Consider the following 27,334-nt stretch of genomic DNA (forward strand, 5'->3'; position numbering starts at 1 on the left):
TGGGAACATCTACATTCTGCAATAAAACACACATTGGACCATAGGTTGAATTAAGTACAGTACTTGAGTACATTGCTGGGTACTTAATTACATTGTACCACTGCTTACTACTATTTTGTAATCTCCTCAAACAGCTGTTTTTATTTAACGACGTTCTCGCAAATAAATGCACCTTACATTTTAACACATGATAACGACATGGTTAGAATTAACCTAACATTCATTTGACCGAGTAGACCGTAAATGCATCTTAATTAGCACCTTGTTAGCAGCTAACAGCTAATGGTAACAAGCCCCGCAATACGGATTAGGTGTTCACAGTGTAGCATTATCAGAAAGAAAAAAATGGGAATAGCTTTGAGCATGGTATATCACCATTTGGAGACGTACCACGGAGGAGCTGATAGTTCGTGTTCATGAAAGCTTCGTGAGTAAATACATTTGTCAACTGGCTTAAAAACAAAAACCGGATCTACTTTAATATAGCCGATATCTATCAGTTCAAAATGCCTTGCTTGGCCGTGTTGTAACTGTAACTAAGTACATTTACATTTACAAGCCTGTACTTGAGTACAATTTTAAGGTAGGCCCTACGTGTACTTTACCCAAGTATTTATAATTTATGCAGGTGAATTGTGTACTTTTACTCTACTACATTCATTTAATACCTTTAGTTACTTTGAACATTGGATTATTAATGTGAAATATAATCAACAATTAAAGGGGACCTATCATGCAAAATGCACTTTTTGATGTCTTTTATACATGTGTCCCCGGTGTGTCGGGGAACTCACGCAGCGTCAGAAAATAAAACCCTCTCTCTTTTCCTCGGTACCCAAATCTCTAAAAACGGGGCTACAACGGAGCTGATCCAGATTTGCGTCCGATATGACGTAATATCGGAAATGTAGGCTGGTTTTACACCAACGGCCCTATCAGAAACGTTGCTATCAGAAACAATGCCCGACTGTTTTGGACGTAATAGAGTGGCGAAGTCACGCCCATCTACTTCCGGTCCATGGGACCTTATTTCGGAAAAATTATGCATTGAAGTCAATGAAGAGAGAAAATGTATCTTTCGATCCCGTTGGAATTGTGCCATGAATTACACATATGATCTTTGTCAATCTTAAAAAAGAATGTCCATGTCAAAAAAGTCACAGTTTGTCGTAAAACTGTTGAAATATAAGACTATGAAAAATACGCAACTAGAAAGACTACAAATAAATCCCAGAGTCGCGTAAGTGTTTTCCTCCACTAAGAGATAGCTAATAGATATCATCTATCTATATGGCGCTGGCTAAGATAAGATAACTTTAACAAGATGCCTGTGTGCTTAGTACCAGGTTGTTGTCATACCAGCAATGGGTCTTGCTCGTTCTTTCGCTTCCCGTCTGATGAAAGGACCAGGAGTGGCTGGATCAAGTTAGCTACCTAGCTAGTAGCTAGCACGTTAGTTAGCATTACAGCCTTGTCATTTTTATTAGCCTTCATATGAAGTAACATTAAGTAACCCAAAATATTAAACAGTAAGAGTAGTAGTCATATTTCGTGAACCCTTTGAAGAGTACTGTCACCGGTGTGATCATTCTATAATACACAATTTAAGCTCGGGGGAAAAATGCTAACGCTAGCATCGGCGATCGCCGATCTTTTCTACTTCATGCTATCTGCACACATGGTTGACATTAAACATTAAAAAGACCAGGCAGTTCAGAGAGAATCAAAGGAAGGCAGGCAGGCAGGCAGCTTTGCATGACATTCTTCTGGACGTGTTTCATTGTGGTGATAGTGAGGGTAGCCAATCGTTTTGTTGACAAGACAGTAGTGACGGCCATCTTGGTAACGTGTGTTGTTCTGCGAGACGACCAGAGATGTAGTTCATTGAGCGTTTCACACAAACAAATGTGTTACTTCACAGTTTTACGACACATTTTTTTTTAGAGTGGCGAAGTCCCTCCCCTTCCGGGGGAGCTCCATGGAACCTTTTTCGAAAAAATTATGTATTGAAGTCAATGGAGAGAGAAAGATTATCTTTCGATCCCGTTTGAATTGTGCCACGAATTACACATATGATGTTTGTCAATTTAAAAGATAATTTTGCAAGTCAAAAAAATCAAAATGTGTCGTAAAACTGTGAAGTAACACATTTGTTTGTGTGAAATGCTTAATGAACTACATCTCTAGTCTCGCAGACTCTCACAACAACACACGTCACCAAGATGGCCGTCACTGTCTTGTCAAAAAAGTGATTGTCTACCCTCACTATCACCACAATGAAACAAGTCCAGAAGAATGTCATGCAAAGCTGCCTGCCTGCCTTCCTTTGATACTCTCTGAACTGCCTGGTCTTTTTAATGTTTAATGTCAACCATTTGTGCAGATTTGTGCAGACGGTGACAGTACTCTTCAAAGGGTTCACTTAATATGAATACTACTCTTATTGTTTAACATTTTGGGTTACTTAATGTTACTTCATATTAAGGCTAATAAAAATGTCAAGGCTGTAATGCTAACTAACGTGCTAGCTAGGTAGCTAACTTGATCCAGCCACTCCTGGTCCTTTCATCAGACGGGAAGCGAAAGAACGAGAAAGACCCATTGCTGGTATGATAACAACCTGGTACTAAGCACACAGGCATCTTGTTAACGTTATCTTATCTTAGCCAGCTGATCTTAGCTCTGAGACTGCTCTTGTAAAGGTCTTCAATGACATCCACTTAAACACAGACAGTGGCAGAACTTCAGTGTTAGTATTATTAGATCTCAGTGCTGCGTTTGACACTGTTGACCACAACATATTACTAGACCGACTAGAAAACTGGGTGGGACTTTCGGAAACAGTTCTAAATTGGTTTGAATCCTACTTAAAGGACAGAAAAAACTTTGTTTCTATAGGTAAATACACATCTGAGTTGACAAATATGACATGTGGGGTACCTCAAGGCTCCATCTTGGGGCCTCTTCTCTTTAACATCTACAGGCTACCACTGGCTCAGATAATGAAAAACAACAAAATAAGTTACCATAGCTATGCGGATGACACACACATTTACGTAACAATTTCACCAGGAGACTATGCTCCAATTCAAACACTGAGTAAGTGCATTGAACAAATCAATGACTGGATGTGTCAGAACTTTCTCCAATTAAACAAATATAAAACTGAGGTAATGGTTTTTGGAGCCAAGGCAGAACGTATAAAAGTTAGCGCTGAGGTTCAGTCTGCAATGTTCAAAACAACAGATAAAGCCAGAAATCTAGGTGTAGTCATGGACTCTGACCTGAGTTTCAACAGTCACATTAAAACAGTTACTAAATCAGCCTACTATCACCTAAAGAATATATCTAGGATTAAAAGACTAATGTCACAGCAGGATTTGGAAAAACTTGTCCATGCTTTTATCTTCAGTAGACTCGACTAATGTAATCATTAGTCTCACTAAAAAATCTATTAGAAAGCTGCAGCTGATTCAGAACGCCGCTGCTCGAGTCCTCACTAACACTAAGAAAGTGGATCACATCACTCCTGTTCTGAAGTCTTTACACTGGCTTCCTGTGTGTCAAAGAATAGATTTCAAAATACTGCTGCTGGTTTATAAAGCTTTGAATGGTTTAGGCCCAAAATACATTTCTGACCTACTGCTAAATTATGAACCATCCAGATCTCTCAGGTCTTCAGGGACTGGTCAGCTTTCTGTCCCCAGAGTCAGAACTAAACATGGAAAAGCAGCGTTTAGTTATTATGCTCCAAATATCTGGAACAAACTCCCAGAAACCTGCAGGTCCGCTGCAACTCTGACTACTTTTAAATCCAGACTAAAGACTTTTCTTTTTGTCGCTGCTTTTAATTGAACTATTCACATCTTAGACTGCACTGTAACTTTTATCCATGTATTTGTTTTCTTTTAATGTTTATTTTATTATCTTTTCTTTTTAATGACTGCTTAATGTCTTTCGTTTTTTGTAAAGCACTTTGAATTGCCTTGTGTTGAAAGGTGCTATATAAATAAACTTGCCTTGCCTTGCCTTGCCTTGCCTTGCCTTGCCTTGCCTTGCCTTGCCTTGCCTTGCCTTGCCTTGCCTTGCCTTGCCTTGCCTTGCCTTGCCTTGCCTTGCCTTGCCTTGCCTTGCCTTGCCTTGCCTTGCCTTGCCTTGCCTTGCCTTGCCTTGCCTTGCCTTGCCTTGCCTTGCCTTAGCTATCTCTTAGTGGAGGAAAACAATTGTGACATCACTAGTCTTTCTAGTTGCGTATTTTTCATAGTCTTGTATTTCAACAGTTTTACGACAAACTGTGACTTTTTTAACATGGCAAACATGGCACAATTCAAACAGGATCGAAAGACACGTTTTCTCTCTCCATTGACTTCAATACATAATTTTTCCGAAATAAGGTCCCATGGACCGGAAGTAGATGGGCGTGACTTCGGCACTATATAGGTTCATCATTACAAGGGACTACTTTCACATGGTTTTCTTGTGTCAATTAATACATAATCATTAGGGCCATTAAAACAAAAGAACCAAACAAATAAATGGGATTTGGTGTTCCTGTTCCCCCACCAGAATTATGTTCCTAAATCTGTGGGCAGATTGTTTAATGAATTTGAAAAATGTTAGCTTTTCTTGTGAAAGTCAAAAAGGATTTCAATGAGGGGGGTGCATTACTACAACTTGGGACTAATGACTTGAGCAGTTTTTTTAAAATCCTGCCTAAATGCCCGGGCCCATTCACCATAATGACCTGACAAGGTTCCTTTATTCAAAACTGGGGGACTGCAAGGGGCCACAGTCGGCTGTACAGTGAGCAAACAAAAAGAGCGTCCTGCTGGTAGTGATATCATTATGTGTGTGCTGTCTGGACAAGGGGACTGCAGTGAGGTCAGAGGTTATGGGGTTGTGTGTGTGTGTGTGTGTGTGTGTGTGTGTGTGTGTGTGTGTGTGTGTGTGTGTGTGTGTGTGTGTGTGTGGTGTGTGTGTGTGTGTGTGTGTGTGTGTGTGTGTGTGTGTGTGTGTGTGTGGTTTTCTGTCTGTCTTGCTGGTTGTGTGCCTTTGTCTCAATGCGAGTGATTTTGTGTATCCATATTTGTGTGTATGTGTGTGTGGAGAATTAGCGTGCTTCTCCAGTCCTCTGGCTGTAATCAGACGGGACATTGGCTCCATGACGTCCCACAACCCCCACCACCACCCACTGCGGGAGGGCCTCTATCCCTTTTACCCTGTCATGTGTGTTTGGCTGCCGGTCTTGGGACCCTGGTGGTATGTTAGGAGTTAAAACAATTATTTTTGCTCACATCACGGTGTCCTTTTTTCAAAACTTAGCTTACCCTCGAGAGATTGAAAAGAAAACCCTAACCTATCTTAGATTGGGAAAGGACGGTCACATCGCATGGACAACAAGATATCCTTATTTGATCTTTCATGATGTTTCACATGTTGTATTTCTTTCAAGGGGATCATCTGTTCTTCAAAACTGGCACTAAGTTGCTGATCTGAGTGCAGACTTCATCAGAGTAACGGTTCAAGGATGGCCAGATACACAAGCACCACTGATCAGGTTAGTCTGAGCCCTCTGACCCTGGACTGGCCTGTCTGCTGTTGGTTTGACCCTTAACTCTCCCTTTGTCTCTCAAACGCAACATGCAGGACAACCAGAGCACACACAAGCCGCCCAGCCCCCCCAACCCACATGCAGACTTCTACTTGGACCTCTTATCCTTGACAGCCCTTATGCTCATATTAAGATCTACTTCAGTGATTTCAGGGCTGTTTCAGCCATAAACTCTCATTTAGGAGGAAATTAGCTCTGAGTCTCAATTTTGTTTCTATACTGTGCTTAACAGCATTAGACCATTCTTGTGGCTTTTAAATAACAACAAGGATAGATAGTATCATTCAAATCATCCTAACCATGCTACTTTGTTGCACCATATGTAATGGCCAAGCACTCATTGTTTTACATTATTGCACTGCCATTGAGCTGTCCTCTTAGTGCCATACAGTGCTTAGTGACTCTAATTGCACATACTACTGGCTTTGTATATATTTAAAATATTCTGAAAAGGATTAGTTGAATGTATTCATCAGCCCAATTTTCAAAGATGCCCTGTAAACTTTCCAATAACACTTGATGAAGCACAGACCAAGATATCTTTTTCTTAGCTTCTAAAAAGCCAACAAGCAAAGGAACGTTAAATACATTTTATGATTGACACATTTTAAAAACATGAAGTTGCATAGATTCAATTTTATATACATGTATATGCATTCCAGTGCAACCGCTTTTTAACTTGTACCCTGCTAGTAAGGAGGAACTGAACTCTCACTTAACTGCCGCAGAGATGGAGCACCATCAGACCCAAAGAGATGAACCATAATTAACTTTACCAATTACACTCCATCTCAGACCACTTATTCCATCACTAATGCTGGACATCACACAAATGCCTCTCAGTGTCCTGCAAGAGACTCTAGATACATTTAAAATGAAAATGAAATGAAACAAATGATTTAAAGCAGTTGTTTTTGTTCTAAGAGAAACAGCTTAGGGATACAAACAGCAGAACTATAAATCCCCCTCAGACAGTTACCCTCTAAGGTTAGTTGTTATACATAGATTTAGGTCTACAGGCAAAATGTGTGACATTTAAAAATGTCAGTCTTTCTCCATTTTAACACGTGGTGTCTCGTCTCTACCCAAGACAAGAAAGGATGTGTGTGTATTTGGTGTATCTATTGGAAACCATGTTGGACTTTTAGATTTGAATACGTATGAGAAAAGGAGAATCTGTAGAGAGCAGTCAGAGGAGTTGCGTGTGTGTGCGTCTGTGTGTGTGTTTATGTTGGAGGGGGGCGTTGGGGAGATAACGATAAGCACCACTTAGGCTCTTTGATCACCAAGGTTCATCAATCTACTGTCCGTCCAGTGTGTCTGAGAAAGTCCTCCACAGATGGATTAAGGTTTACACACACACACACACACACACACACACACACACACACACACACACACACACACACACACACACACACACACACACACACACACACACATACACACACACACAACGCACGCACGCGCACGCACACACACACACACACACACACACACACACACACACACACACACACAGTCTTCTTCTTCTCTGTGTTTAATATTACTTTACCACTTCTCCCAAAGCTTTATTCTTCCAGCCATACAGGAGTCATCACAGATCTGTTACTGTACAAGCTAACATGGAGTGATGCAATCCATCTTCAGAGTCGGAGGCCCTTCCATGGGACCCCCCTCGTTCCTCCCTCCTCTTCCCTCTCCCCCTTATCCAGTTTGTCTGGAGACAAAGGGTTAAGGAGGAACAGACCCTCTGAAGGGCTGCCTGCTTAACCTCTGTCCTTATGGTGTACGAGAGAGAGAGAGAGAAAGGAAGAAAGGGAAAGAGAAGGAGAGGAAGGGGAGGTCTTACAACTGACATATAACTATGCAATTAATTGTAAATACCCCGGGTTACAAGTTTAATGATTTAGCAGCCTTTTATAAATAGATCTCTGCATGTTACGTCCATTTGTTCTTTCAAAATAAGGGTGTTGTAAACTCTGAGCAGGTGGAAGGTGGAAGAGGTTAACTTTGCTGTGAGACACAAGAGGGAAGGGGGACCACCAACACACCCCCACCTCTCTCTGTCCTGCATCCCGGCAGACCCTAACCCTCTCTGGGCACCAATGAGGGGATCCAGCTGGTGGAGACTGGAGATGCCAAACAACCTGTCACAGATAAGAGGAGGGGGACAAGGTATGTGCAGCACCCACACCACTCTGGGGGGGGGGGGGTTGTAAAAGACACTGGGGTCTCTTGTTCTTGATAAGACAGCATAGCATGCACTGTTATAATTTAAACAATACTCTACATTGTTGCATGATAATGTTGGACACTTTTGGAACATTTGGAGAAAAGTACAGGCCCTTGTCCTTATCAAGTCCTTCATATTGCTACATGCGTTGAGTTCCTGAGTTGCTGACCGTGCTTTAAATAACCTACAGTGGGAAAGTTGCCTCTGCTGTGTTTGTTGTCTAATCACAAAGAAGAACACTGCAACCACTTGACATACGCATAATTCTCTAACATTTATTCAATTTCTGTGTATAAATCTGTCTTTTTATCCATATAACAGAACATTTTTGTTTGTTTATCACAACTATTTATCACCACAGAAGGCGGGTGAAACCAGACACAAACCTTTAAAGAGAAACAAATATCTCTGAACAACTCTGCTTGTTTCACAAGTTAACAACAGACTAATCTTTACAAATCTAGAGTAATAAATACTGTTAGCAGGAGCAAGGCTATAAAAAAAATCTCATTTTAACGCACATACATACATATCAAATACATACCAAGGAATGATGGGGATTTGCTCTCTGCATACTGTTTGTAATGTAAGAGCACCTGCTCACATTTTACTGCATGTAACACAACAGGGCAGATATATGAAAACTGCCTTCTTACACAAAAAGACACCAAAACCTCAGCTTTCACAATGGGTGCCACATATCTTTCTTTACGGTTAGCTAAAAGGAGAATGATGATGCTGCAGGGACATGTATCTAACCGGATCTTGTAAAACCATGAATGGATAAGACAGGAAGAATTTAGATTCAAATTAAAGGAACAAGAGTTAGTGCATCAACATTATCACATTTAACAGAACTTTGATTTTGTTATGTTTGCTGAGCAATCCTTGCATGTCAAGGATCAACACTGGACTAATGAATAATTCAGAAACAAAATAAAACGGGCCAACACACACGCACACATGAAACATGCAACGCTCCAGCTCTAACTGGTCAGCTGGGGATAAAAGAAAGGGGCATGTTCATTGGCTGGCTCTCAGAGAAAAGAGAGAGCTGATTGGTCAGCTAGGGTTGACTGAGAGGACAGCAGTGACAACCGTGTGACGCTGAGTAGTGCATTTACCCAGAATGCAGTGAAAGCAGTGTTTACAGGTCCCTCAGCCTGTAGCGTGGCCTAAACAAACTGCTTTTTCTGTGTTACAGCGCCCGCAGGAACTACATTGGAAATTATCTCATCGCATCCTTGAGCTGAGCTGAGCTGACATAGGCTTTACATACAAACAGGCACACGCACACACACAGACAGACACACACACGCACACACACACACACACACACACACACACACACACACACACACACACACACCACACACACACACACACACACACACACACACATTTTGGCCTAGCCCTCTTACTTGTACTCTCCTCCACCCTTGGATAGGGGTTGCCCCTCTTCTCCAGCTACTCCAGTCACTGCTGACCATGTCCATTTGGCCCATTGGACCGGAGACAACCAGGACATCCCTGCGGCACGTCAGGTCCAAAACCTGCTGCCACCTCCGAGACTTAACTGTAAACTTCCTCTTCCTCTGGATAGATTGTCACTGCTGTCAACCAGTCTCAGTGATCTTCCACAGTCCTCTTTATTCTCAACTCATGCCTTTTCTCCTTCACTGACACTGAGCATGGAGCTATGCTTTTCTCCACTAAAGAGAAAATATGTCTACCTCAGGCTCCGCTGGGAGATCAGAGATATTTTGGTCAGTAAATGTTACAGCCTGGGTCGAAATGTACATCCTTCACAATGGAGAGAGTGGGACTGATTTAGAGGAAAACAAGCTTTCACAGGCTGGCCTGAACAGGGCTCACAGCTACAACATTTGGATGACACCAGTTTTTGGGTTATAGAAAGAAGATTAAGTACAACTTTGTTTGTTTTATGGATGACCATGTATAGTCTTTAACAATCCACTGTCCCATCCTGCAAAGCTGGAGGAGAGCTCTTCACACAGCACAAAAATATCAGAATTTTCACAATTATTTTACAAAGGTAATATCATATATAGTCCGTATGCAGCCAGCATCTTTCAGAAGAGCAGAAAGAACGGTCACTGAATTTGAGACGAGGAATCTCTGTCCATGTATCAGTCTTTGGGGTTTGTCCTCTGGTTCAGTTAGGAGGCTGCACTCCATTCTGGTACGACACACCTGATGTGTGTGTGTGTCTCTAGTGTGTGGTAGAGAGGAGGAGACAGGTTGGGAGTGTAGCGAGGGTACTCTCTGAGAGGAGGGCTGACCTGCCTGCTGTGAATGTTTTGGGAGCTCTGAGGTGGAGGTGCGGCACTCTGGCTCGGATAGGGGTGGTGGCCGATGTGTTCTCCCAGCGTCGGAGAGCTCTGGTTGGCTATGGCACTGAGTCGGGAACCCTGAGGGCTGGAGCTGTAGGGGGGGTGAGGGGTGTAAGGTGGGTAGGGATCCATGGGGGTCATGGCAGAGGGGAGAGGGCTGCTGTAGGACCACGATGTACAGTTGAGTTCATCCAGTCTGGGTTCAGAGCTGGCAAACATGCACGCCTGGCGCTGTCCCATGTCTGAGCTGGAGGGGGAGTCGGTGAGAGGGTTGTTGGATAGACCGGGTGGAGGAGGAGGGTAGGAGGAGGGGTGGTAGTAAGACTCGCCCTCACTTGGAGAGCTACCGGTGAAGGCTTTCTTATACGGGTGCTGGCGGTTTCCTGGAGAGCAGTTCTCCCCCACTAAGGAGAGACATAGACAGAGAGAAATGTAACATATGATATCAATAAGAAGCATGAACTGGAAACGTTTCAGACCAGGATGTCTGAATTCCTACTTCAGACTGTTTAAGAAGCTGAGATGAGAAAAATAAATTTAAAAGTTTAACAGATGGAGCCTGATGGAAAGGTTAATTTGTTAGGTGCTTTAAGAGTACGTCTGATAAGGGGTAGTTAGGGTTAGGGGTTAAACTGGGGTAATCCAGGGCATTTAGCAACAAAAGTTATTTTAGCCATCTCAAAAGAATGTAATTTAGGGTGCATGCTGTATTTGGAATATGTTTACTGCTTTACTGTGCTGCCAGACAGTGTAAGGTCAAACTCATGTTTTTCTCAATGGAGTTTTGTGACTTTGAAGAGAGCAAGGTTAACAGCTCAAGTTCCCCTTGTTCCTCATATCCTGTGTATATTCTCATGTGTACTACCTGTGTTATTCTCCTATTATGTTGCTGCTATAACACCTGAATGTACCTATGGGGATCAATAAAGGCCCTGTTAGTGATCTTAGTGTCACAATGATTAAATAAAAAGGAAAGGGGTCATTTCTGGACTTCTGTGTCAGGAGTGAACTAATGGCATTGCTTTTTGTCTTGCACAGCTTGAGATAGCCGATCATTTTGTCACACAGTGTGCTGAAGCGTCCTCCTACCTTTCCTCTTGGTGCAGTAGACCTGCGGCTGGTGGCTGTGCTGCATGTGAGGAGGGGCCAGGGTGTAGTGTGCAGGGGGGGCCCTCAGCAGCTCTTGGGGACTCAAACGGTTCTCACAGCTGAACGGGGACCCCACGGTTTCAGGGGAGCCCCGCAGACCCCGACCCTCCCCACTGAAGGGACTCCCGGTGGAGCAGGCCCTCTGACGGACAGTACTGCGAGGGACCACAGGGAAGTCCTTCCTAAGAACGAGAGGGAACGGTGGGTTGAAAATTACAACAACAAAAAAAACATAAAGTATGTATATCAGAGAGATCCTTTATTAGTCCCGTAGCAGGAACATTTACATGTGCAGTTGGGCGCACAAAACAACCTCTTGACTCTGTGCAGGTTTTTCTCTTACATTTTATTCTACCTGATTGTATTCTGTGTGCTCTTGTTTTTTTTCTTTTCTTTCAAGTCAACTTTCTCCATCCTTTCAGCTCTGATCTTTCTCTTTCTCTGTACACACTGCCCTCTTGGTGAACTCTTGGGTATGTAGGGGACATTGGGCCATATCTCGCTAGCCCTAGCTGAGATAGTGACACACACTCGTGCTTGCACACACACAGTTAATCCTGTTGTGAGATAATACGCTACAAAAACTAGCTCTAAAAATAAACAGCCATCCATGTGTCACCTTAGATAGACTCTCCTCTGTCCCCCTCTCTACTCCACCAACCACAGCCGCACAGAAACACAGGGGGCTGCACCCTCCCTCTCTTCTCTTTCCTCCCCCTCCTCTCAGAAACAGCCTCTCCTATTGGCCTATTAAAATCTCTAAACTGCCTGCCAAAACAGCGCTTTAATGAAGATCAGTTCAACACACAAACAGACACCATGTAAGGTGATCAGCTGATCTGCAGTGACAGTCCATTAGACCAGCAGCAACGGGATATCATCTATCAATCAATGCAGGACCTGACGCTCGGTGCTTCGTGTTTGTGATCAACACTCGCTCTGGCTGATGTTGCACGCTAAGATCAACCTTCAGGTGACAATGGCTCACACACACACATATGTTTTGGATCATATGTACCCCAATCATAAAAATCTCCAGAGAGCAAATAGATGTTGTTTTCTGTAAGTGTTCCTCTCGTGCAGCTGTACTCACCCTTGGAGCTTGGCCATGCGGTGCAGCTCATTGTCATCGCTGCCTCTGAAGCCCTTGGCAAAAGGATTATTCTCTATCTTCAGCTGTGTAATCTGAGCACAAAACAAGGAAAATCTTTAGCTCAGACACATGGATTACACCTGCATGCACAGGCCAAGACAAACACACAGCACAGACACACAAAGGCACATTCACATGTTAAAGTTTACTATTAGTGAGAGGCCCTGCAGATGTTTTTAGCAGCGGCGCTAAAGCTCTGCACGGCCGACATTCCTCAGCCCGCTGACGTTTCTAACGAAGCGAACAGTGTCCTCGCCAGCTGACACAGAATAAACTGTTTACCCAAACAGTCGCCAGGTTTAAGGATTTCATACCAAAGCTTTTAGAGGTCCAAAGCTGTGAGCTTTGATGTTTAAGTTTTCACATTTTTCTCAGTGATGTCATGGAGGGAAGCCTTCGCGCAGTGTGTCCATCACACAGCAGGCAGCCGGACCGGAGATGTGACACCAGCTCGGGTCCAAACTAACTTTGAAGTGCTGATGAAAACCACCACCAAACTATACTGCTAAAATAGTAATCATTTTGCACACATGTTGGATTTAATAGTGTTATAACTATAGTATTTGTTTTTTCATGATGGAACTATAAAAATGTTGTTTAACACAATAGCTTGTATAACAAAAACTTCAATACATATTGTTTTTTGTTGTGATTTTGAAGTGACAAGAATTTATAATATTGATTTCAATTCAACTTACAGCAAATACAATAGTGTACTACTGCTGCTGCTAATGCACTACCACTAAAACGATAATAATAACAATAATAAGAATTAGATAGTTATATAGTATTTAAGATTAAACTTTAGTAGTTTAACTACTTCTAACTGTTTAACTGTATTATAATTATCATACATTTTATACATAACATACAATACTTCAGCTTAAATAAAATATCATTTTATTATTAATATTTCTTTAAACTAAAAACGACCTGCTATTAACAGATTTGATGCACCAATTTCTGAGAGTCCTTTTTTTAAACTTTTTTTATACAAACAATTTGCTTGGGGTATTGAGGAATATTTTGTATTGAAATGCTAACACAGTATACTTTTGTTTTGTTTTATGTACATTTAAAATGTATTTATTCACGTTATTAAATGTAATCAAATAAAATCTATCATATGGGAACGCAACCAGCAGAGCGGCAACAAGCTTCAGCAATCTGTCTTTCTAGTTGACATCAAGAAAACTGGTCAGCAAAGATCAAGGGAAAGAAACAGTTCATTACAGACTAACGTTCTCACACTCGCTCACACACATGCTCTCTCTCACACACACACACGGATAACTTATTTTTGGACATATTTACAAATACTAAGTAAGGCCACATAAACAATGAAGATGCAAATTGACTTTCTGGATACAAAATACAGACAGTAATACTAACAAAGAAAAAGGTTCTCTTTGTGAGTGTGTGTGTGTGTGTGTGTGTGAGAGACAGAAGTTTGAATGTAGCCAGTGACCAAAGGCACATCTTAAACACTTATCTAAATAATCATAGATAGAACAGATATGACACACATTTGACTTTGAGATCTATTTCCATAATTGCTATAATTATGAGGTAGCCTATGGCTTGAAAAAATAGTTTAAAATAAGTGTACTCTATGATGTGAAGTGATGTTTAAATAACACTTTCTGTATTGTTTTAAACTCCATTTAATATACAAAATATTCTATAAAAAGGACTAATGTGGCCCTTCTTAAAAATACATAAAGCATGTTGTTTCCCTGTATTTTAACAGCGTTGTTGTTGTGGAGCTCACCTTGTGGTTCTGGTAGGACGTCACACCGATGAAGGCAGTCTCAGAGAAGATGTGGGTGCAGAAAGCCGTATTTTTGGAGCCAAAGCCGTTGTTCTCATCCGCCTTGACAATATGGAGGCGAGGCTGGTATTTGTGCATGGAGTTGAGTATTATCTGCACAGGGGAGAGATTGAGGAGGTGTGATTGACAGACCTGTCATGAGTCCAGGTGGAGGGTAAACCCAATGAATGTCAAGGTACCCAAAGTTCTTGGATGACATGAATCTTTAAGACAGAGACTCTTTCATATAGTAGGCTGAAACTGATAAAGTAAAGGAGCTGTTTTGGATGCAAGAACTTAGCTGAGATTTTTTTAAATATAGATATTGATGTCATCATTTGGGCATTAATGTAAACTATTTTTTGCCTGATTTAGGTTCAGTATGCAAGTAAATGACTAATGCTGATTATTTTTTTAAATGTTGTATGTTCATCTCATTCTAACCAAACGATAACCATGCATGAAGGGAAAGCTGCATATTTTAAACAAAGGGATCATCAAGGCATCTTAAATACACTTAATTTAATTTAATCTGTGACCATTGCCTTTTAACCAAAACTATGCTACATCATACATTGTTATTATATAAGACTATTCCAAAGGCTTAAATTAAATATATATATATATATATGTATATATATATATATATATATATATATATATATGTTGAGGCTTTCACTGAACACTAGCTTGATTTCAGTAAGAGTCACTCATTGGATGTTGTATGTTCTTGACAACTTACTAACATTTCCATAATAAAAATGTCTTAACATCTAACATTTGGCTTGGGGAAACCAGCAATGTAAAACCATAACAATCATTTATCTCACATTCTAAACAATTTGCCATGACACAGGAAACTCCTCAAGTGTGTTTTTTTTTAATTGGATCACGGCCCTCTGTCTGAACACACAGGCGCGAGCACGTTTGTTTATCCAGGGGGATAGCAGTGACGTGTCCGCCGGTGACATGCATTAGCTGGGCTTTAGTCATTGAAATCATTACCTCTAATTGAACAAGCCTGAGAAGATTGTTTCTGTTTGTTGCCTATTGTCTTTGCGCTAGTGCAAAAAACAATAGGCCTATGTTTTCAATTGCTCTCACACCGTGAAGCTCAACCGCCTCATGAAATTGTGTGGGTGTGTCTGTGTGTGTGTTTGTGTTTGTGTGTGTCTGTGTGTGTGTTGTGTTGTTTGTGTGTGTGTGTGTGTGTGTGTGTGTGTTGTGTGTGTGTGTGTGGTGTGTGTGTGTGTTGTGTGTGTGTGTGTGTGTGTGTGTGTGTGTGTGTGTGTGTGTGTGTGTGTGTGTGTGTGTGTGTGTGTGTGTGTGTGTGTGTGTGTGTGTGTGTGTGTAACAGTCGGCGGCAATGAGAGCTGCCATGATGGGAATGAGTCTCTCTGTGCATACTCTGAGCTGTTTTGTGTTGTGGTGGCCAGCCTGGAACGGTGACTGTTGTGTGTGTGTAATCAATCTTCTTAATTAAAAAAAATAAGAAATCACTTGATTATTTAAAAAGCATACGATGGGAATCTAATTGGGCGAAAAGACTATTTCCATTTGGGATATAGATTGTATTTTATTTAAAATACATGATATATTGAGGCTATCAAAGCAAACTCTTTCATAAGCCAAACACATGTATTGTATCGACTGCCAAGACGCACCAAGCATATTTTTCTGGTTCTGAAGAAATATAAACTACAAATATTAAGAAAAGAAACTCACGTGTCCAAAGGGGTCCAGGTGGTTGTTGGTGAGTTTGAGCTTCTGGAAAGAGACGAGCTGGCGGCTCCAGTGCGCCCCGGTGGCCGGGGAGTCCGGGTGGACGTTGAGCCTCCCGGGCATCGCGGGCTCTGCCTTTCCCGTTACCGACCTTTGGACAGAGAGGAGGCCGCAGATCAGACACGGTGCATTCAGGGGGTCACGGTGGTCTGTCTGACCGGCTGGAGGCCTTCGCTGCAGAAGGCCTATCTGGTGCTTTAACTGGATAAACTTGTTTTGCTAAAGTTTACACAGATATCTGGACGAGATCTGGACCTAAGCTTTTTCGATCCAAATGTACTCGGACTCCTCTAAAACTGCTGTAGCCTCGGTCCTTTTGTGCCAAAGATGTTAACTTGTGAGCCGCCGAGAGAAAAGCCTGAAACTGTTGACATATTTCCTCAGAAACACTTCAAATCCCCACGAAACTAAAATAGCATCAGTGGCCAACAAAGATCCACTTTTAAACATATAATCTGTGAACAATATTGGACTATTTCCCCCCTTTTACAGCAGCTGAGAAACAAACACTAAAGCTATCGCCAACCTGTTTGAGGGATGCATTATTTACTTTTTAGGGGGACTTTTTAACACAATAAACGGTTTCGTTTCTTGTGTTTGCATTTGCTTTTAACACTTTATAAACACAAATTAGAGCGAAAGAGAAGGATTATAATATTTGAAATGTGCTGCGTAAATAATTTTGTAAAAAACAATGTTTTTCTTAGTGCTGTATGTCTGCATGAAGAATGGCTCCGAGTCAACAATATGCAAATGTCAAATGACGTGAGCCGGTCAAAACGTAAATAATAAAAATAAAATAACATTTATTTTGAGATACATTTGCAGCCAGTTAGCTTATATACGACGCTATCAATCACCCACATAAAGACGTTATCTCTTGATAAATGTCTGACTAATCTCCAGAAACACCGCTGCCACCATTACGCATGCGAGCCGGACTTTATGTCACAGTGTATCCAGACTCCTGTTTACGGCACGTTTCTTTGTAAAACCATTGACGGATCTCTGCAGAGTCAGTGGTCTCTTCGGATTTCCCCCCTCAGCACAGCAAGCATTTGAATGGGAGACTTTAATCCGGTCTGTCCGCCCGGTGAACCCTTCATACTCTGATTTAACCGGCGGGCAGACACGGGGGGAAACACGGGGAACTAGGCCATGCTAGTCTGCAAGAAGGACCCGACCTTTAGAGGCAGGGTGAAGAGGAGGTAAACCCAACAGCACGGATTTATTTTTACAGAGGTTTTACGCGGAGGTTTTAATGCATAATTCAAAGTGGCACACATAACAAAATCACAGGGAAGATAATTAGGAAAATAAAGCAAAGGCTAGGATTGTGTTTTTGTTTCTCCCTGTGGTGGTTTTGTTACCGTTTTACACTCCGTAAACGACGTTTAAAATACATTAATAAACAATGGGGCCTATCATGGCTGACCTGGGCATACATACATATTTGATTATCTTCGCATGCACCATTATTTTTAGGGAAAACCTCAATTTAGATTTCATCAAATTCACACGTATACATTTTGAAATACACCAACCATTTGTTGTCTGAAAATTTGTATCGGTGGTCGTCCTTGGGCACAAGGTCCATCAGGAGTATGTACTTGGTTTTTGGGTTGAGTCCCGTGACTTTCACCTTGTAACTGGGAAACATCCTCCTACACGAGCACATTCAGAAAAAATAAATATATTATTTTACAGACACAGACAGATTATATTATAATACTTGAAGTTAAGATTTAAAAAAAATTGCTATCCTCCTCTGAGAGAAAAAATGTCCCCTGAGGCAACATTCACATACAGTTTGTCCTAGATATATTGTCAGGACAGTCGTGCTGTGACAGTCGTGCTGTTTATTCAACCATGGCTTCATAACAATTATAAATCGAATGTACCCAAATAAAAAAAAACTAACAGATAAATATGTATTCCTCCTAACTTCTTACCTTCCAGCCTTGGTGATGATCATTTCAGTTCCCACTTCATCAAACTTTGTCCAAAGTTCTCTGTCGTGGAGGAAAACTTTGATTCCTTCCATTCCCTAAAACAAAACAAAAACAGTGCTCACTACAACTGAAGAGGAAGTCTCCTGGAAGTTAAATTAAAGCCCCCAAAACGAGAAACAATTAGTTTGAAAAAAATCTAGTAGGCTATAAGAAGTTATTGGACTCTATTATTTTGTAGTTTATCTAAACCTAATACACGACAAATCTCATAGCAACTACTAGAAGGAAATTAACTTTCCCTCTCACTTTGGTCCAGGATGCAAGAAAAATCTGCATAGTCTTCAACATTTAGTAAATTATGAATTAATAATATATATTTACATTCTGCTCCGTAGTAGTAGCCGCTGGCTGCTGTCTGGATGCTGTCTGCGGAGAGGCTGGAGAGTTTAAGGTGTAGCCCGGATTTTCCGGTTTGGTCTCTTTTGGGGAATCCATGCAGTCTGAGTCCGGACTCTCCGCAAGGCCGAACTGGTCCCCTCCGTTTGCCATGTCCCACTGACACACACACGCACGCACGCACGCACGCACACACACATACATATTACAATTATGTGCATTTGGTAAACAGGGTTTATCGTGACTGCCACCCCAACTGTTTGATAGGGTGGGTTGTTCATGTTATATAATGTATATGATATCATTTCATAATAGTTCATGACCTTTAGAGTGAATATAATTTGAAGCATCCATGTTTAGGAACACGTAATGGTAATATTATTCACCTGTTATTTAAATCACAAAATCAATAACCATGACTAAAAACCATGAAAGCAACAGAAACGGTCAGTTGATATCTGTTTTTGTTAAAGATCCACAAAGGGACTGTTAACCATGGCCTCGTTTATTAAGGCTACCTTAGCACTTTGATATTGTGGTGAACACAATAAACAACTTATGGTCCCTTCTTTTCAAAATAGCATCAAAAAACTATACTTACATTAGGATTAACCTAATCCAACGCTTCTCTGTCAAATGAGATTAGACCTACATGAACTTGAACTTCAACATTGTTTTTTGAGATGTTGACAGTTTGCCTTTGTCATGCATATTTATGTAATATAAGTCACCCAGATGTCAGAGTGTATCAGTGGAAACCTAACTTGCATCAATATGCATATTTTGTCCGTTAACCTCAATGCATAATGGGAGCTTGAAGTTCCACAGTGTGTTAACATCTGAATTGTTTTAAACTACAGCCCTATATGATGTTTAAAAATGGAAGCATCTCGTAAAGTGCATATCACTTACATCAAATAAGCTAACCACAGCCTGACCAGTTGGTGTGTGTGTGTATTTTGGATGGTCACCCTGAGGGCCTTTACCTCAAACGCACTGCTCTGCTCTCCCTGCAGAAAACACGCTCATAATCCTACGCGCCCGGCAGCCGGTTTTTTGGAGTTGTTTTTTTTTTTACAGCTTGCTTTGATTTTAAATTAATATTTTCCTTTAAATCCAACCGTCCAAATGTTGCAGTGACGCTTCTTAAAAATCCACTCTGTTCCGATAAAACACCGGGTTGTTTCTCGCTCTGCTGTCCGTCTCCCTGCGCGCACAATTCGGCTCTTCCTCCTCTCCGTCTCCGCGGGCTGCAGATCCGATCAAAGCGGAAGTTATTCCCTCCTCATTTATATCGCTCCTCTGTGTTATTGCCCTCACAGACCCAGCGGCAGCCCTGATCTGAACCCCGCTCATCAGATCGTTTATTACAAATGGAGTCAAGTCCGCCTCAGCCTCTCTGCCCTCCCCCTTCTGACCACCGCGCGCTCCCATAGGTCTGCACGGTGCGTCGGTATCCCCAGACCGAATCACGGCTCTGACACTGGCCAATCAAACACACACACACACACACACACACACACACACACACACACACACACACACACACACACACGCACACACGCACGCACGCGCACACACAAACTCTCTCACACACACACACACACACACACACACACACACACACACACACACACATTTGAGGATGATTTATTTTTCAAAAGCATACTTATTCACTCTAACAGTAGTTGAATCTCAAAACAAATCCTTTATCCTCCACCCTTCTTCTCATTTGGCTTCACATTAAGCACACCCCTTCAAAATGACTCATTTTCTATCTTAAAAAAACATCTGGATTATCCATCCAGATCAACTGTTTATTGTTACAGTGGAAAGTGCACGATTTACTCTTGATAATAAATATGACCTGTGCCACATTGGCATGCAAAAAAAAAGAAGCAAAGTAAACCAATCACACATTCTCGATAACGAATGTGTGAGAGTAAATGTACCAAAGGTCCAGGTCAGGGTGCTGTGCTATACACAACAATTGTAACTATGCCAATTACAGAACGCCCTAATATGATGAGGATGTAGTTCCTGAAGTGATAGAAACACACATGTCTCTTATCTCACATGAAAGACACTCAATACTAGATTGTGGATAGGATGCACGAGGCCTACAGCAGCAGCAGGTTGACGCGAGAGCGCATCACTTTGATTGGATTAGCCATACTGTAGATGCTGATAGCCGGAGGCATTCAGAGTTGAAAGTTGAGGGGGTCACTGCGAGGCCGCCCAGCTGGGAATCTGCCTCGCCATGTCCACCGATTTCTACCAGTTTTTTCCTCGCGTTTCCCCTTCACTGACCAAAGTCTGTTGACAGATCTAACCGCCATGAAACCCTTCTCTGGTTGGACTACATGGTCTGAAACAAACATATACTCTAGCCTGCATTCAATTCAAATAATGGTATATAAAAACCGAACTAATATATAAAAAAATACTGCAAACAATAGCCATAATATTAAATGTCGAAATGACATTTAATATTATGACTGGTTTGGAATTGTCGTGCGTAAATGTGTTGCGTTTTTACGCATCGGCATGAGACGATCTTTTCTTTGAAACGAATGCACCAACAACTACCGTGTAAAGATATCAAATTCCCCGGTGACAGACCTCTGGTGACCGACAGCTCGGTGCAGCCTCTCCTGCATACACGGGTCTGCAGTGAGAGAGAGCTGCCACTGAGAGAGGGAATGTGTGTGTGTGTGTGTGTGTGTGTGTGTGTGTGTGTGTGTGTGTGTGTGTGTGTGTGTGTGTGTGTGTGTGTGTGTGTGTGTGTGTGTGTGTGTGTGTGTGTGTGTGTGTGTGTGTGTGTGTGTGTGTGTGTGTGTGTGTGTGTGTGTGTGTGTGTGTGTGTGTGTGTGTGTGTTTCTGTATCTGTGTGTGTGTGTGTGTGTTTCTGTATCTGTGTGTGTGTGTGTGTGTTTCTCTGTCTGTGTGTGTTTGCGTGTGTGCGCTATGGTATCACTGCTTTGATATCAACTAGCCTATCACATTTTACAAAGACACGCGCAGACACACGCCTTGCGTTTTTGAAATTATGACTTCAAAAACTCTTTTGGATTCAAAATAAACAATGTACTGTTGCTCTACTGAATATTAGACTAATCGCCTATCGCCTTTACTGAACAATTTCCTCAACAAACAACAAATCTAGGATTTACTGAAACGACAACGGTTATTTAATAAGAAAAATAAACAAACAATAGGTGATTCAATTAATATCGATAAGAATATGGCCTGGACATACCAGTGGTTTGCTGCCAGTTTAGAATGATTACCCTGAAAAATGTGTGTCGCATTCATTATATGTGTTGGATTTTTAGACATTTTTAAACTAAAACCTGAATAAACAGACGTGGCATGTCAAAATGCAGACATACTTTGTTTTACAAGAACAAGCGTAAGGCTTCTTCACATAAAAAAAAAAGTGATTGCAGGAAAAAGAAAAGTAAACACATTGATCATTAAATGTCATTAGTTGGTCAGAATAGACTTTTCTTGGAGTAAAATCATGACTACGAATGTTAACTCATATTAATTATTAGACTCTTAATTTGTAATAATTATTTAACATGTTGGCACAGAATTACTGTAGACTGTAAATTAAATTAAAAAAGGAAGGATATTTGATGAGCAAACGTCACGACTTTTAGTCGAAACTAATTATTTGACCAAACTCGCTCGTCTGTTTTTAGAGCATCAAACCGGTATGGTAACTAGGTCAATGCATTACGTTAATTTATTTAGAACATTTCAATAATTGTGTGTATTTCCTAAAACAGCATCAGCCAGATTTTCAAAAGTAGAATCAAAATGAATCTATATTTCCGAGACGTTCTCTAACTTCTCCCGTTGGAAGTTGCAATTACTCAATAAAAAAAATATATACATCAACTAAATGGATTATGCTCTATGGTTTCATTGGTTAATTCCGTCATTGTTTACAAACGATATTGTATTCAATAATAATCAATAACACAACAATAATTAGACTGATATAGGCACACAATAAAATGTATCGAATGTGTCCAAAATCTTTTCTGCTTAATGACAACCAAATGTATCGACAAAAAACACAAATTCAGAATAAAAAACAGTCTTAGTGACCATTCTGACATGAGCCACTGGAAAATACTAAATTAACTTAGTTTGAAAAAAGTACAACTTTAATTTGAGTTAAAATAATTCTCCATCAAACTTTAAAATGATCAATTATGTAGCCATCAGAAACCTGAACCCACAGACGTCATTACATTTGTATCTGATTATCGTAAAATTATACAATAATCCCCTTTACAAAATTTAAATATTAACTATTTGAAAATGATTTGGACTCCAGCACCCTAACACACACTATTAAGGTAACACACTCTTTAAAGCTAAATGTTCACAGGTGTTCCTTCGGGTTAGAGTCACATTAACTTAAGTAAACTGTTACATTTACTCAGCACCATTTGTTGTTATTTAAATCTTTAAAAGCCTGAGTTAATGTTTTACTTTTTGGAATAAATCTCATCATATGGTTGTAAATCCCTCACACTCTAAACCCCAAAAAGTTACCAGAGCTCGAAAAAATTAAAGCAACTAATTGACTATATTCTTTTGAATTGATATAAAAGCTTAAACATTTTCATTACATGCAGACACATGCATCCATAAACAACAGGAATACGTTTAGTTACATTTTATCTTTGAATTGGAGCTGACTTATCCGGCAAGATCAATACAGATTTGTTAAATTAACTCAAAAACTACAAATATTGAAGGTAGAACTTTTTGGGAAATGTAGGTTTATACGACTAAATCTTTTTAATTATTTAGAAAATCTGGGTTTGCAGTGGTTGGTCTATGCAGAAGTAAAGTAAGAGGCGGAGGTTTCAATAATACCTGGAATGAGGTGCTGGTTGGACGGCTCATTATTGTCCCATCCTGGCTGCAGCTGACTGGATCCTCTGTTCTCTGTCTGGAGGAAGTGGTGACGGGGTCCCAGACCTCCTGCACTCAGCGGGTCTGTCTCACACACCTCCAGCCAGAGCAAGTGTGTGCGTGTGTGTGTGGCATTAGAGGGCAAGGTCAACCCATTTCTCTGCAAACAATCACATCACACAGGGCAAAATACATTCCAACCGCCCCCCTCCCCCCCACCTCCAGTTTGTAAGGTGGTCTGATGTGGGAACGGAGGAGGATGGGGGGGTTTGGCAGCGGTCCAGACGGGGCCTCCGAGTCCAGATGAAGGAAAAGCTGTTCCACATTAATATGACTTCATATTACACATGTTAGGGAGAGTCTTACATGTGAGAGGCTTAGTCAAATGTTACGCTCTTGTTTAAAGCCAGTGCCTGTGATCTGAGCTGCTGTAAATGTGCCTTCAGATCACATCACTTAGTGGTTTGGTGGCAAGTGAAGAGGTTAAAATATCGCACATCAGCAATCAAAGTTGCTCAGAGAACTCCAACAACCTAACAAGAAACAAATCCACTTATCTTTAGTCATGAACACTCAGTTTAATCTTAACAAAGCTATAAGTGTGAGTGTTGTGACTTAAAATCATGAGCTGAGCGGCGGTGATATTCTTCTAAACATTTAACAAACTGATTCAATCTGTGTGATTGTGTCAAATAATTGGCTTGCATAAGTGAACTCGGCAAAGAGCTTTAAAAACTCATTAAAAAAGGGACTCAATCACCATTACAGCTCCAGTCCTAACACTTTTATGTTATGTGAAAAAAGCCACTTATAATTCAATTTAAATAGTTATCCCTTAATCTTCATTTTCCACCAAGTGTCATGCGGTAGTATCCACTTAGCTGGCATTATTTAACCCATTTATTTGTCCATGAAACTTGACTAAATCTATTATTTACCTATGTATTTTCTTTTAATATAGTCAACAGTGTGTTTAATTGTCTATATTATCTTAATTCTACACATCCTATCTCATTAGGCTCTCTTTTGAGCTCTCAATTGTTTTATTATTTGGACTTTGATTTTGAAGGGTCCCCACTTGTAGGAGGCTTAGTTTCAGGCACACACACAGGAAATGATTGTACTTTGTCCTTGTTTGGCAGCTTGCATGTCATCCCCCTTCATAAGTCTTGCAATCCTTTTATATTGTGTTTGATATAGAGAGGCATTATGGTTTGATTCAATTATGTTTCAGAGTGAGCAGAACTTCTTTATGAGCTTGTAGCTTCTTCAGCTGCAAACCAGCTGACACACTACCTGAAGGTGTGGTGTCTTGCAGCTCCATCTAGTGGCTTTCTTTCGCAAACAGAGAAATAACAGTGAAACAGTGGAAAGCAAATACATCATGGGTCAAAGTCCAAAAGAAACAAATAAAGTAGTTGTCTTCATCCTTTAATACACATGACCTGCACAGGCTCAAACCATTGAACCATCAACAAAGCATTAGCATAGCTACAGCTACAACATGACATTATATTGCACACATTTGTTACAGAAAAGTATATTTTAGAGCATCATCTGAAACCAGCAGTGTTATGGCATCAGAAAGAAGCAGAGAGAGAGAGAGAGAGAGAGAAATTATTGTGGGAACGTTAACCTTTAGGGGACACTGTGCCCTCAGTGCTGTCTGTCAGTCACAGGCGTCAAACTGAAGTGCAGCGTGACCTTTACGTTATGTGCAAGCTCGAAGGCTTATTGTGCGTTGCCATTTTTCAGACCTTTATCTCTTTATTGTCCAACAACCCGTTTGCACTGGAAGGCTTTGAATTTGAGAGATGAGAAGCTCCACAGAGGAGTAGGTTATAGTGGTGGTGGGGGTCTTAGATCAGAGTGTCAGTCTCACAAGTTAGAGGAGGGTTTTTATATTGTTATAGTTTTACTCCAAGTATTATAAAACAAAACATAAGCATGTTTTCCTTTCCATTTGTGTAGCCCATGATGAAGAAGATCTTATTTTCCTGCCCCTCACTCAAAAAGCGCTCACTCACTCAGAATTTTCAAAGACAGGCTTGGAATAGAGCGAAAATTTGCGAAACGAGGCATGGCTAAAAAATGATCTGTTTGGTATTTTGAAAAATAAAATGTATAAATATACCTTATGGTCATACACTATATCATTTAAATATAGCATGATAGGTCTCCTTTAAATCACAGCTGCTTACAACCAAAACGTACAGTAACATGAAACCAAAAACACAATCAAAAGTCAACACAACAATCTCCCATCAGCGAAACCTGTTACCTGACATCTTCATACTGTCTAATTATTCTGTCTTACATTTTCTTAAAGATGTTCATACAGCCCTTTGAATCATTTGGTAAAGAAGTCTACAGTTTAACGCCAACTACAGAGATACACAGGAAGTAGTCCGTGCAAACTGATGCTTCAAGTTACATTTCTTTCTATGTCGCTCATCTCTGAATTCAAAACAAATAATTTTGGTATATTTTCTGGTAGTATTCTGTTTTTTGCTCTATGCACAACTAATGAGGTCATTGAATTAGTAATTCAATTCAGTCATTAAGTTTAAACAGCCTTGACTCAACAGTGTATTTGTGTTTTCTTGAGGATGTGCATTATGTACAATTCTCACTGCTTTTTTGTTGTGTAAATAAAGGTTTTAAGTTCATATGTGTAACTAAAAGTATGAGGTGTGGAGTTTGTTATACACGAAGTCCACAAGTTCATCCTCCAATCTCTATCATTTGTGTTTCTTCACTACATCTCCTGCCACATGTTTCTGCTTGGAGTTCTCTCAGTACCTAGGGGAGCTCTATCTTTAACAGACTGAAAACTCATTTCAACACAGCTGACATTTCACGGGCACTCAGGGCCTTTTTCTTTTTTTCACCTACAACACAATTTAAACTGTTCGGTGAAGACATTTTAATCTTGCCTGTCCTGCAGCCACGCAGCTGCACTGGGAGGCAGAGGGACGTGGACCGAGGTCAGGACAGAGTTTCAGGCATTTTAGCTAATGGACCTTTGCACTGGACGTGTGAAACACTTCACTTAACACAGCCTCTGGCACTGGAGGGGCATGTGGAAGGCGTGCATGCTTGTGATTGTGTCAGCGTAACGTGAGCATGAGTTTAAGGTGCTAAAGATCAAATACGTCAGTCCTGACCCTTTGCATGCCTGGGAGATGGACATTCTAGCAGCCGGGAGAGAAAACAACAATACAACTTTCAAATACTTCCATCGAAAGCACATTTTGATGTGAATTGACCCAGAAGCAGTGTTGGGAGAAGTACTCAGATCCTTTACTTAAGTACATGTACAAATACTATGGTCTTTAATACTCCACTAGAAGTAAAAGTCCTGATTTAAAAAAGTAATTGCATTAAAATTAACTTAAAGTAAAAGTACTCATCCTGCTCAACAACCTACTTCAGAATAATATAAAGTATAAAACAATTTTCATCTAATCTAAAATTGTACTTGTTGCAGAATGGATCTTTACATAGTATTATATAATTATGGTTATTATACTATCCAGTTTGTATACATGAAGGAGCATTTTAGTATCGGTAGAGTGTCAATTTGGAGCGATTCAAATATGTGACATTGTGTAGATTAGTACTTCAGTACCACATTATACCATAACAGCGTATCATGTGTTATTACATGTACAAAGTAACTAGTCACTATGATGTTAAATAAATGTAGGGGAGCAAAAAGAATGATATTTGCCTCTGAAATGTAGAGGAGTAGAAGTATAAAGTAGCTTTAAAAGGAAATACTTAAGTAAAGTTAAAATATGTCTGTATACTGTAGTACTTAAGTACACTACTTGAGTAAATGTACTTACTTTTCACCACTGCCCAGGAGCCACTAGATGGCAGCATGAAAAGACAAACTAAAACAAACTATTATGTTTTGAGTTAATCAAAAACAACTCAAACAAGACGAA

The 27,334-nt window shown here is 40.6% G+C and overlaps 1 protein-coding gene across 2 annotated transcripts; it reads right to left on the reverse strand.

Annotated features, from left to right (window-relative positions):
• Positions 1–8,100: 8,100 nt before the first annotated feature.
• tbx5b (T-box transcription factor 5b) lies at positions 8,101–23,383 on the reverse strand. Of its 2 annotated transcripts, none has more exons than XM_034216375.1 (9): positions 23,343–23,383; positions 18,429–18,602; positions 18,048–18,142; positions 17,640–17,759; positions 16,039–16,186; positions 14,275–14,427; positions 12,444–12,535; positions 11,291–11,532; positions 8,101–10,605 (listed from the first exon to the last, which is right to left on the reverse strand). In XM_034216375.1, the coding sequence occupies exons 1-9, from the start codon at positions 23,370–23,372 to the stop codon at positions 10,028–10,030; spliced, it is 1,632 nt and encodes a 543-aa protein (XP_034072266.1). In that variant the 5' UTR covers positions 23,373–23,383; the 3' UTR covers positions 8,101–10,027. The 2 variants fall into 2 exon arrangements, with proteins under 2 accessions (XP_034072266.1, XP_034072267.1); XM_034216376.1 differs by lacking the exon at positions 23,343–23,383 and adding an exon at positions 19,430–19,773.
• Between the last annotated feature and the right edge of the window lie 3,951 nt (positions 23,384–27,334).

This window comes from Gymnodraco acuticeps, unplaced genomic scaffold, assembly GCF_902827175.1.
Source record: "Gymnodraco acuticeps unplaced genomic scaffold, fGymAcu1.1, whole genome shotgun sequence".
Lineage (NCBI taxonomy): Eukaryota > Metazoa > Chordata > Actinopteri > Perciformes > Bathydraconidae > Gymnodraco > Gymnodraco acuticeps.